Here is a 12,294-nt window from a genome sequence, read left to right as displayed (position 1 = left end):
AAAAGTTTTGGTTCTCTGTGCCCACATCACGTGGAATTGAGCCGGAAGGCACAACCACCTTTACTGTGTGCACAGAGCGGGCTTGGTTGGGATTTCACAGCCTGTGGAAGAGAGACTGGGCACATCTGTGGGGCCACGTGGGACACTTGGCATCACCTGCAGCTTTTGGATCCGAACCCAACGCTTTGCCAAAAGCCCCGCTGAGCCACAGAGAGCTGCTGCTGACAGCACAGGATTAACAATAAACTTCAAATACTCCCTTCCTGCACGTGTGCTGAGAAGAAAGCCCTGCTGGGTGAAAAAGTTTGGCAGTGAGGAGGGAGGGCCCTGGGAGCCTTCCTTCAGAGGATCAGAGCGCTTGGAGGAGCCACCCTGCAATGGGTGCCTGGAGGGAAACTCCGGGGCAGCCTGAGCCCGAGGAACAGATCACACTGTCTGGGCTGATGCTGCTCCAGGAGACAGCTGGGTGGAAAATGGTACCTGGAAGGATGGGACACTGCAGCTGAACCAGAACCACTCTGCAGGCAGGATGTGCACATCTCCAGGGATGCTCCCAACACCCACCTCTGGCGCACTCCTATGCATGGGGACATGCAGCTCTTCCAGACAGATTCCCTGCTGCCTCTGGTTCTTTTCCAGCCTTCCAGTGCTTGTGTCTGACCTCGGTTTGGCACAGCCAAGCCAGTCCCCACCCAGAGCACAGGGCAAGCTTCTCCCTGTGCTAGTCCTAGAAAGACACTGGCATCCCTCACTCTTTTAGGCTCCAGCTGAGCAAACACAGGTGCCGCTCTTCACACCCACCAGCTGCCCTGCTCTGGGGCACAAGTTCTCTCACTGGCTCTAGGGCTTCATTTGCACAAGCTGCCTTTTTTCTTCCCTCATCCCTAAGCCTCAGGCTGTGGCTGCCGCTCTGGGACTGGCATCACTTGCACCTGAAGGCACTGGGGCTGCCTGACAGCCCAGGAGTTCCCCCTGATTTTTGTGCCCTACATGCCTGCTGAGAGGGGATCCCGAAGCACTGAGGCAATGCCTGCACCCCCCAAATCCTGCAGCAAAAGGCAGCAGTGGGCAGATACCATGGCCAAATAGGAGACTGTCCTGGGGCTTGTCAAGGCCCTGGGAAAAGAGGCAGGAGCTTGGAGCAGGGTGGCTTGTGTCCCCCCCTGGCTACGTCAGCCTATTGTGCTGCCTTCCCTGCTGACACTATCCTGCCTGCCCAGGAAAGCTTCCTGCAGCCTGGTTATCTGTGTCTCAGCCTCACCCAGGCCAGAAGAAGCCCTAAACACAGCCCTGTGCTCCTCAAAGTCCATGCGTGGTCAGGGATGGGGCCAGCTGGTTTTTAGAGATCACGGCCTGTGCAAAGCCCTGAACTCCCTCCTTCTGTCCTGCCCAAGTGCCCCCATGACAGCAAAGAGGACTGGTCACTGGTGGTATATTTATATATCAATACAAATAAAAACAAAACAACTCCCAAAAAAGTAATGACAACAAAAAGGTTTCTCTGAGAGCAAAATAGGAACATTTACAAATACTTCTGGCTCTGGCTTGGATCAAGTTAATGTTAAATACAAAAAAAAAACCCCAAAAAACCAAACCCAAACACAAAAAAAAAAAAAACAAACCCCAAAGAAAACAAAACAAAACCTCCCAAACCCTGCACCTCCCTCCCGCAAGATTATAAAAAAATAAGAATATACACATTCAAAGAGCTTATTACAGTATAAAGTTGGGGAGGCCCAGGCAGCGGTGGGGGCTGGGGCCAGGGCAGAGGCTCATTACCTCTCCAGGGTTTGGGGTTTATTCTTGCTCAGCGCTTTCCCAGCCCATGACTCAACACAGGGCTGGGCCTGCGGGCTCCCAGTGGTAGCTTGGGAAAGCCGGGCAACCTGGAGAGCCGGTCGGTCCCCACGGCCCCATCACCTCGTACCTAGTGACTCCCAGGGAGCAGGGGATGCCTGCAAGCTGAGCACCCCCTGGACAACACAATCCTCCAGATCCTCCCAGGAGCACAGCTGCTATCTCTCTCCATGGGGAAGACAAGACAAAGAAACAGGGGGGACACCATCAAGTATCCTTGTGCCTCCAGCGGGATGGGCACAGGAGTGGGTACCGGGTCCCAGCGCTGCCCATGACAGGAAATAAGGGGAAGGGGGGAGACAAGACAGAGCCAGGACCAAACTCACCGCTCCAGAGATCACAGCAGTGAGGTGGCAGGACAGCAGGAACGCTTGGGAGCTGCTAAAGGGGAGGTTGTATATATGTATATATATAATAGCCGGGGGGTCACAGCGGGGGTATATTATATACACACATACATACAGACACAGAGATGGAGCATCAGGTGAGGCCGAAGCACAGGCCTCTTCCTCAGCCCCAGGACTGGGAATACATTTCCTAGGACTCTGCAAAGCCCCTCTCTAGGTACATCTTAGGTGGTCCCAACAACAAAAAAACCAGAAACAAAACAAAAACAAAACCCCAACAACTTGAAGAGAAGACAAACCACCTCCCCAACCAACCAAACCCAACCGAAACACGACGGGGAGGAGCGAGAGCCCCTTCCCGTGCCAGCAAGTGGCAGCCACCGTTTGGGTTGAATAAGGCACAGTTCCATAGCAGTGCTGACAGCTGTGGTGCTCCGGCACCGCCGCCCCCACGGCTCTGCTGGGTCCCGGTGGGCACCGAGGCGGCTCAGGCAGCCCCCGAGGATGGGCAGCAGCGTCTGCAGGGAGGCAGCGGGTCTCAGTGCCCTGGCGAGCTCTTCTCCTGGGCGGCCCGGCTGTGGTTGGTGAGCAGCAGGCCCTCGCGCTGGGCGTGCTCGAGGATGGCGGTGTAGCAGAAGTAATACTGCTCGGGGGTCTGGATGCTGAAGGCGCGCTGGGTCCGCATGCGCAGCACCGTCTGGTAGACGTTCAGAGTGCCCACGTCCTGCAGCTGTGACAGGCAGATGTCCAGCGCGCAGAAGGTACCTAGGGACGGCACGGGGGATGGCGTCACTCACCAAATGGCACCATCGCTGCCCCTTGTGACAACTGGAGTGGTGGTGCTCAGCCCCCCACTGATCTCCTGTGGGGACTTCTCTCAGATCTGATGGTTGCAGGAAGTCCCGAGGACATGAGTCTCAGGTCAACCAGCTTGCAAACACACCGTGGGTCCTCGGAATGGAAATGTTTAGGGAAGCTGGACTTGTCACCCCACCATCCCCAAACCTTCCCCAGGCCCATTACCTGTCCTGCCAATGCCAGCGCTGCAGTGCACCACGACTGGGGGTCCCCCGGGGTGACCCTTGAAGCGAGGTCCCAGGGCGCTGACAGCCACTCTCTGCTGCTGCTTCACAGCCCCCAAAAAGTCAATGAGAGTGGCGGCGGAAGAGGGGACGCCATAATCTGGCCAGCTCAGGTACTGGAAGTGGGACACCAGCCGCCGCTCCTTGGTCTGGGGAAAGCAGGGGGTTTAGACCCTCTTTCCTCCTCTGAGCCCTGGTGCCCCCATGTCATTCCCCCACCAGGCAGCTGTGGCCACGCACCTCTGAGCTGTGGATCTCCAGGATGGTTTTCTTGTAATGGTTGAGGTTCTCTACGCCCAGGTTGGTGATGGTCAGGGCCCCAAAGCACACCTGGAAATCCTTTTCCAGGGGCCAGTACTGGCCGCACTTCCTCCTGCCTCCTTCCTCCAGCCTGGGAGCAGGACAACGACAAGGTGGTAAAGTCCTCCTTGCCCTGCCTGAGACCTTTCCCCTGCCACCAAGTCTAGGTCCTTTGGGGATCCCGCAGGGACCAAACAATCTGTCCTTGACCCAACGTTCTCCCTCTGTGGGGATCTGGCTGGCACCATTGCTGCAGGATCACTGCACTGAGCCCAGCGCTGCTCATCCCGCACCAAAAACGCTCATTTTGCTCAGAAAAAGAGGGCTGTGTCCCTCCATGAGCACTCACCGGGTTGTCATCACGATCACCAGGACGTTCTGCTCCCACACCATGCGCCAGAAGTCACTGTAGGTGTTTTCCAGAGGCCCTGCAGGAACAACCCACACATCAGCCCAAAAACCTCATGGATCTGAGCAACCCCTTGCCCAGCTGCATCCACCAGCCCCTCATCTGCCCCACAGGGAACCACAGCCCCTTCCTGTAGGGGCTGATGCAGGTGTGGATCCATGAACACAGTCTGGAGCTGTCACTGATTGCCACCCCCAGCACTGAGTCCCTACGGCTCAGTGCTGATCCCACCTCTCTGCTCATCCTTGGGCAGATGGGGCAAATCCAGAGCTGGGATAGGGGCAGGGAAAGGCTGATATCATGGATGAAGATGAATCCCCTTGCTCTCTCCCAGGAAAAAACTTCAGTCCACTAGCTGGAAACCGAGGGGGAATAAATACACTCCAAGAGAAGGGGGACCTGCTGGGCAGTGCCCTGCTCCTGGGATGTCCCCCATGGCCAGTGGCTGACACTGGGCAGAGAGGTGGAACCCATGGGTGCATCAGGAGCAGAACAACCCCTTGTTGGCTCAGCCATACCCTGAGTGCCAATGTAAGCATTCCTCTGCTTGTAGCCATCCATGAAGCTCGCATTGATGTAGTCAGTCAGCTGCAGAGAGAACAGCATGGATGAGATAAGGCTTCCAGAACCCTGGGACAGCTGTGCCAGCTTCCTACAAGACTGTGGGTTTCCCTCCAGGGCCGGCTCACCTCTGGGCGGCTGTATGGCTTGGCCAGCTTGACACGGGTTTGGTCCAGGCAGGGCACATCCCCGTACCGGTTCTTGTCCTGGTTGTAGGGTGCCCTGGAAGGCGGGGGAGAGGGAAGCAGGGATGTATTCCAGGCAAGGCAAAGGCAGCATCCCTCCCTCTGTGCGAGCCTCTGGGGCCCGTAGCCTGGGCTCTGCTGCCATCACCTGGCCAAAGCCTCGGGAAGCAGAGTCCCAGCCGGGTCCTGGCCCCTGCTGTCCTCTGCAGCTCCCCCCTACACCCAGAGGCTGCAGGACCCACAAAGAGGGCTCACACCATCCCTAGGCTGGGGTTCTCGGTTGCTAACCCAAAGCACCACACCATAAAGAGGCCGATGGACCCCCATCCAGCAGCAGTAGTGCGGGGTGGGGGGGCACCCAGCTTTTTGGGGTGAGAGGAGCATCTGCCTCCCTCCCACTGACTCACAAAGAGCAGACGAAGGTGCCGGCTGGGCTCCTGCGCCGAATGTCTTCGTACTCCTCGTAGATGCCACGTTTCTGCTTGTGGCTGACATGATCCAGCAGTTCCTGGAGGGTGACGGACTTGGGCCCGGGGACATGGACGGAGCCGTTATCTTTGGGGGCTGCCAGCGGCACCAGGATGAGCTCGTCCAGGGGGTCGGGGTGCCCGTTCTGCTGGGGCAGGAACCGGCAATTCCAGCTCAGAGGGTCCAGTTTGAGGGACCCTCCGAGGTACTCAGGGAGGCATTCCCGAGGCAGGTGTTCCTTCAGCTCCGACATCTTCACCATCTGCACCTGTGAGAGGAAGAGGAAAGGCAGGGGTGACTCCAAGATGGTTGGAGAGGATTCACTGGGGATGGGGAGAGGGATGCCAAAGGTCTGGTGCTCAGCAGCTTCCAGCAGATGGGGCTGAATGGCACCGGCTGCTTCCACCACCCTGTCACAAAGGGAGAGCAGCCTCAGCCCTGCCCACTGAGGGTCCTGTGCCAGCAGGGTCCCATGCCAGGCGGATCCCCACTCACCCGCTCCCGCAGCTTCTCCTTCAGCAGCAGGCTGATGATGGAGTAGGGCACACGGAACCACATGGGTGCTCCCACGATGAAAACCTTCTTGAGCCGAGCTGGGAAGGCACCCTGTGGGAGTGAGGAGGGGGTCAGATCCACTCTGTTGTGGCAGGGGACATACGCCAGCAGAAGTGACAACCAGCAAAGGGACTGTACGATGGCAATGCCACATCTGAAGTGTGCCCCGCACGCTCACAGCTGTGCTTGTTTTTATGAGCTGATAAGGAAACAAATTACCTCCTTGGAATTAGGTAAGCAGAGGGTTTGGCTCCACAGGGGAGAGGTGAAGACTGGGAACTGGGATTATGCAAAGAATACTACACCCTGGCCAGTATTTTATTGCCTCTTTTTTTTTTTTTTTCCTGGAGAAGGGAGGAGGCACCAAATGCCAGCGCGATTAAAAAAATAATTTGCATCTGTTTTCCCAAAAGCGCTGCCAGCAGCTGTGAGAGGAATCCAGCCCGGGGACAGCTGATCCGTCCCGCCCGCACGACACCGCAGCCACAGCCCGGCCCAGCCTGGCAAGCTCCCAGTGCCTTGCCGAGCTCCTGCGGGGCTGGAGCTGGTGCTCCTCGGCTGAGACATGCTCAGCGTGGTCTGGGGTGCAAATTGATGCCAAAAACCACAGGACTTTGGGCTCCTGGTGAGCGAGTGGCCCATATACTGTCCCCAGACACCAGTTAACCCCCAGGCATCACCTTGAGCAGATTGAGGATCTTCTTGCTGAGGTCCAGCTCGAAGTTGGTGTACTGAGACCCTGCCATGTCGTAGATGAACACCAGCCCATTTCTTTGTGTCTCAAAGCTGAGAGGGGGAAATGAACAATGTCAGCACCACAACATTCAACCACTTGGCATCACCAGCTCTGCCCCACAGTGACACGCAAAAATCCCTTCCCCATACTTCCAGAAGGACTCACAGGCCCAAACCTTGCTTCTGCACTTCCCAGCTGCTCCACCACTTCTTCCTACAGCCCTCGTTTAAGCCTGACTCGTGCCTTAAGCCAGCCTCAGCAGCATCACCAGTGATGGGTAAGGTCAAAAACAGCAAGAGCCCAGCAGGATAAATGACAGGGGAATGTCCTGGGTTTATATTTTTGGCAGGGCTCACGTTACGTCTGGCTGATGGTGGGTCTGCCTCCTCCCCAGCCAGAGCCTGCAGGAATCTGGGACTTTGCTAAACTGAACCCAGGGTGTGGACAGGGCAAGGCTGCAAAGAGCCTGGTTCAGGGCTTGGGGGATTTTATTCCCCTGCTGAACAACTCCATCAGGAGGGCAGGCTGGAGTTCAAACCAGGGAATTTCAAGCCACGGGGAGCAGTGATCTCCATGGGAGGGAACGTGTTCCCCGGGGACCCTGCAGCGTGGGACAGGGTACTCCTGCAGAGGCAGGCTCACCTCTCCACAGCTCGGTCCAGCAGGTAGAAGAGTGCCTGGAGCACCACGTGCTGCACGCTCTTGCTGGGGTGGTGCAGCTTGGCTGTGAACAGGGCGATGGAGGCTCCTGAGGGGTCCCGCACGCTCTGCCGAGGAAACAGGCTCAGGCTCCCGCAGCACCCAGGCGGAGCAGAGCTGGGATGAGCCACCCAGCTGAGACAGCTCCGTGGGGGACATCCCACCTACCAGGATGGTGAACTTCCCGCTGAGCAGCTCCGAGCGCAGGGGCTCCTCGTGCGGCTTCAGCTTCACAATCCCCTCCTTCAGCCGTGTCTCCTGCGGGCAGGGAGGGGGTGACAGGGGGCACAGGCATGGCCCACCTCTGCCCCACGGGACACCCAGCCCTCCGAGGGAACCCCTGTTCCACGGGATCGTTTTCCAGCACACCCCCCAGAAACAGAAGGAGCGGCTTTGCAACACCAGGTTGGAAAAGGCATGCATGGATCTATATATCCTTAATATATAGGGAAATGCTCTGTGGGCAGCACACACCAGCCAGGAGGGCACCCCATGAGCTGCCTCCCAGAGGAGGGGAAGGGATTGGGATCGGTGAGATCTCCATGGCAACCCGCCTTGGCTGAGAAAGGATTTTCCAGTTGGATAAAACTTGTAAGGGAGAGAGAAGAAAGGAGCAGGGGGAGGGTGGTCCTAGGAGCAGGAAGCCCTCAGATGGGGGGTTCCAGCCCCTCTGGCTTACCCGGTAGGAGTGGAAGAGCTCGATGGCCCGCAGGACGTCGAACTTGCGGGCCATGAGGAACTTGACAGCCACATTCCAGGAGAGCGGGGACACATTGTACTGGCCTGTCCACTTGTTGATCTCCTCCAGGAACTGTTTGGTTGCCTGTGGGAGAGATCAGGGGTGAGACTGGGTGAGAGGAAGAGAAGCGGGAGGAGGAAGGGGAGGAGGGATGCCCATGGAGCATCCCTGGTCATTGTTGGAGCTACAATTCTCAACAGACCCAGCAGCCTCTCGGGCTGAAGCAGGGAGCTCCACAACAAAAGGGGTACGGGCAGTGGCGATGGAGACGGCAGAAATGCCACATGGGCAAGGGAGCAATGGGTGGGAAAAATGGCCTGGAGACTGGGGGACATTTATGGAAAGGAGAGGGGGAACAAAAGGAGGACTTTACAGGCGACAAACTCCCATTCAGACACAGCATCCCCAGCACAGCCCCATCAGCTGGACGTGGCCTCCTGGGGCTGCAGCTCTACCACGGAGCAGCGAACTTGGCTGTGGGAACACAGGTAATGAACATGGAGGGCTGACGCTTCGATCTGCTACGGAACACGGAGCAGCTCTCTCAGTAACACCACCTTCACAAATACACGGAACACCAGGAGGGTCCCAGCACGCAGCTTTGCCTTCTGCTGTGGATTGATCCCCTGTCCCACACAGGAGCCCCAAGGGAGACAGCACAGCCCAGCCTTCCACCGCATCCTGCTCGAAGGACGCAGACAGGATAGAGGGAGACACCAAAATGCCTGGCTCCCCCCCAGGCACACGCCAAAATGGAACAGCTTCCCTCCTCCCTGGAGCGGAGGACGGTGATGCTCTCCAAGGAGGTGGAGAAGGGACAGGGAATGCTGAAGGCTGCCTCCAGGAGCAGGGAGCGCAGGCAGGCGGCGGTGTAGGATGTCAGGCAGCAGCACGAAGTTACTGGGAACTATTCAGAGTTACTGGGAGCTATTGAGCCAGAAAAGCTTGTCGGTGTTAATGACTTCCGACAGGAGGAAGTGAAGGGCCGGGGTTTATCGGCGGGCGGCGCGAGGCTCGGCAGGGACAGCGAGCCCCTCTCATGGGATGAGCCAAAGGAGCCCATCCCATCCCAGGGGTCTGTCTCCCAGCACACTGCAGCCAGAAACTCCCTAACTTGGTCCCAGAGTCACATAGGAAAATAAATGGGGCAATACATTCTAAGCCTTAGCACAGCACACATCCACACGTATAGGAGTATATCCCATCCGTAAACATATCCTATCCAATATATCCTGGGCACACCTCCGCCTCGCCAGGGCATCCCCCGAGGTGCCCAGCTGCTGCAGATGCAAACTCAAAATAACAGTGCAGATGATCCTTCCCCAGCACGTGGAGGACGGTTAAGGTATGGGGGTGAGCACCAGGCACAACTCCCACTTCCCTCAGACAAAGACCAGAGCCAACACCACAGCCCGAGATGGATGTGATACCCCACGATGATGGGAAGGGTGTCTCCAGATGATGGGAAGAGGGGCCCAAAGGGCTTGATGGCAATGAGGAGAGGACGCAACCTGTGGTTCAGGTCTGCTTCCTCAACATCTAACCCGTCACACTTCTCACAATCCCACTCCCAGCAGCAGTCACGGGCTTTTCGCAAGGGGAAGATGCACAACAAGCACTGACTTTGCAGGGCAGTTCAGCCATGAATTCCAGCTTTCCCTGGGAACAAAACCAAATTCCAAACTTACCAGTGCCGCCATTCAACAGCAGGGAGCCAGGCGTTACGGAGCTGAGCATCAATGCCAGCCACAGCTCTGCCCCCTTCGTGCGCTCCACCGGGTCTCATCATCATTCCTAGCCCCAATCCCAAATGAATTTACAGACACGTCAATCCCAGAGGAGCAGGAATTGCTCCACGTGCAGAAAACAAAGCGTGTGACCCAGAGCTGCAGCAAGAAGTCCTGTTTTGGCAGCACTGGGAGTGAAATTGTCCGTGGCCGGGCGTTTGGAACAATGCTGGTCTTTGGAGTGCTGGCGTCATCCACGTCCCCGCTCCGCTGCGCTGGAGCAGGGTGGTGACAAAGGCACTGCTGCCAGAATCCAGGGGTTCGTCCAGCCCCCCTCCCCCAGGCAGCAAACCTACCCTCCTTCTTCAGCATGGGGAAGTGGGGGATAAACCTGTGAGAATTGCAGCTGGGCTGAAAACCTTCAAGGAAAATTGGTTTGGCACCTTGGGGATAGCCTAGGGAGGGAACTGCAGAGAGCCAGTAGGAGAGATGTCCCAAGGCTGGCCTAAGAGGAGAAGGGTGAATTTTCCCCTGGCTTGCTGTCAGTAACAGCGGAGAGTGGAGGAAATCCTGATGGTCCCGAGGAGAATGAAGGGATGGCAGGAAGGGCATGTTCCAGCCCAAACCACCATTTACACACGAAAAGAAAACTTCCGTGATTTTGGCTTCCAAGCTACTGAGGGCAGCATGAAAGGCAGCCTTCCCCACACCAAGCTGACGACCCAAACCTGGAGCCGTTATTGCAAACGTCTCTTCACCTTCTAGCAAACATCTCAGATCCCTCTCCCGGGATGCTGCTCCAGCTGCAAACCAGCCTTCCCCGCCACTGCAGGATCTCCAAAAACCCTGTTTCTGGAAGCTTTGCCCCCTCCATGACACAGGAGAAACGCAAATCTCAGGAACCCGTGGGGACAGAGGGCAAGGACACTCCCCATTCCTTGGGATTTTTATCACCCTGGAGGGAGCAGTGCTGCTCCCAGGAGGAAAAAGCCTGGTAGCTCTGCATTTGCTGAGCACCAGCACAGGCTGCAGGAGGGGCTCTTCCATGGAGGTTTTGAGAACTCGGCATCTCCATCCCAACCCTCCTAAACGTCCCTGTAGAAACGAAGGATTTTTAAAGGAGAAAACCAACCAGCCAACCAACTGGAAACCCCACCATTTTGGAAGGAAAACAGGAACTTTTGCCTTAGCTCTGCAGTCCCCAGCGCCACCAACGTGGCCAATGTGACAGCCCGAGGGGGCAGAGGGAGCCCGGCAGCTCGCCCAGTCCCGCTCCCAGGCTCCACATCCCCATCCAGAAGGAAGCCCGGCGGCCGCGAGTGGGCAAGCCTGGGGAAGAGGACAAAGAAGGGGACAGGCAGGGATTGCTCCGGCCACCCGAGGCGCCCCGGCCGGCTCCAGGGCCCCGTACCCCGAGCCCAGCAACATCCTCCCGCGGTGACGCAAGGCCGGCGGAGGAAGCCGGGACGTCACGGGAGGCCTGGGGCGTGGGAAGCGCGTGCACACGCATCCATCCCCACGCATCATCCCCACGCCACTGCCCACGGCAGGGAGGCCTGCCGGCAGGGACACGCCGCTCCGGGGACAGGGGGACACACGCCCCAGCACCTACGGCACGGGCCCTGCCAGGGCTCCTGGGGAACGGGAAGGTTGGGGAGGGGGGGGTTGCGTGGATGGGGGTGCTGTAGGGTGGGCGCTGCGTGGGTCGGGAGGCTGCGGGTTTGGCGGCTGCACGGATGGGGGGCTGCGTGGGGGTGGAGGCTTCCCATCGGGAGAATCGCCTCGCTGGGGAAAAAAAAAAAAACCCAAACAACAGCCTTGCAACCCGGGGTAGCCAAATAACGATGGGAAAGGAGCGGTGGGGGGAAGGAACCCCCGGGGTCCTGCCCAGCCCGCCCCGGGAAAGACGAGCCCGGCGGGACCTACCTGCTCCTCCTCGGCGCTGAGCTCCGCGGCCATGCTGCGCGCCGGGCCGGGCCGAGCCGAGCCGGGCCGAGCCGAGCCGGGCTGGTCTAAGCGGAGGGCGCCCCGGCGGAGCCCATCCCCGGCGCTGCGGGCACCGGCCCCTCCCGGCGGCGAGGGCGGCTCCGCCCCGGGGGCCCCGCCGAAAGTGCCGAGAAAATCAAAAGAAAATGGGGAAAAAAATTATATAAAAATTAAATATCTATATATGTGTGTGCGTGTGTATATGTCCGAGCCCCTCGGGAAGTTTGGCTCGGCCCGGGAGCGCCGCTCGGCTGGGCCGGGCCGAGCCGAGCTCCCGCCCCGCTCCGCTCTGCCCCGGCGGGGGCGGCGGCAGGAAGCGCCCGCAGCCCCCGGTCCCTCCTCCCCGTCCCCTCCCCGCGGCTCGGCCGACCCCGCAGGGCGGGCGGGGGACAGGAAGCCGTTCCCGGCGGGGGGAGAGCGGGGGACAGCAGCCGGGATGGGGCTGGAGGGGCCCGGTTACCCCCCCCCCCCTCCCCCGCTCCGTGCCGGCTCCCCCAGCCCCGGTTCCGGCCGCGGCGGGCGGGAGCGCCGCCGCTAAAATGGTGGCAGCATCCTCCTCCCTTTGCTGGTGCTGGATTAAATTCCCGGCAGCCGCATCCTCCCTTGCTGTTACTGGATAAAATTCCCGGCACAGCATTCTCCC

General features: G+C 58.7%; 1 protein-coding gene across 2 annotated transcripts; it reads right to left on the bottom strand.

Moving 5' to 3' along the window:
• Window positions 1-1,415: 1,415 nt before the first annotated feature.
• PTPN9 (protein tyrosine phosphatase non-receptor type 9) lies at window positions 1,416-12,026 on the bottom strand. 2 transcript variants are annotated; one of them, XM_066196211.1, is made up of 13 exons: window positions 11,592-12,026; window positions 7,879-8,022; window positions 7,368-7,457; window positions 7,143-7,267; window positions 6,445-6,550; window positions 5,705-5,815; window positions 5,149-5,477; window positions 4,685-4,778; window positions 4,514-4,583; window positions 3,936-4,014; window positions 3,527-3,677; window positions 3,228-3,435; window positions 1,416-2,969 (listed from the first exon to the last, which is right to left on the bottom strand). In XM_066196211.1, exons 1-13 carry the CDS (start codon window positions 11,622-11,624, stop codon window positions 2,743-2,745), a joined length of 1,767 nt encoding a protein of 588 aa, XP_066052308.1. In that variant the 5' UTR covers window positions 11,625-12,026; the 3' UTR covers window positions 1,416-2,742. The 2 variants fall into 2 exon arrangements, with proteins under 2 accessions (XP_066052308.1, XP_066052309.1); XM_066196212.1 differs by lacking the exon at window positions 11,592-12,026 and adding an exon at window positions 8,312-9,202.
• Between the last annotated feature and the right edge of the window lie 268 nt (window positions 12,027-12,294).

This window comes from Chamaea fasciata, unplaced genomic scaffold (genome assembly GCF_029207755.1).
Source record: "Chamaea fasciata isolate MVZ Bird 193981 ecotype frontalis unplaced genomic scaffold, bChaFas1.0.hap1 SCAF_14, whole genome shotgun sequence".
Taxonomy (NCBI): Eukaryota; Metazoa; Chordata; class Aves; order Passeriformes; family Sylviidae; genus Chamaea; species Chamaea fasciata.
This window is presented reverse-complemented; position numbering and strand designations above follow the sequence as displayed.

Coding starts and splice junctions, on each gene's coding strand:
- PTPN9 (XM_066196211.1), bottom strand. CDS start 11,624: ATGGCCGCGGAGCTCAGCGCCGAGGAGGAGCAG. Junction 5,816..6,444: donor AGATCCTCAATCTGCTCAAG/GTGATGCCTGGG, acceptor TCACTCCCACAG/GGTGCCTTCCCAGCTCGGCT. Junction 4,015..4,513: donor TGCTTACATTGGCACTCAGG/GTATGGCTGAGC, acceptor TTGTTCCTGCAG/GGCCTCTGGAAAACACCTAC.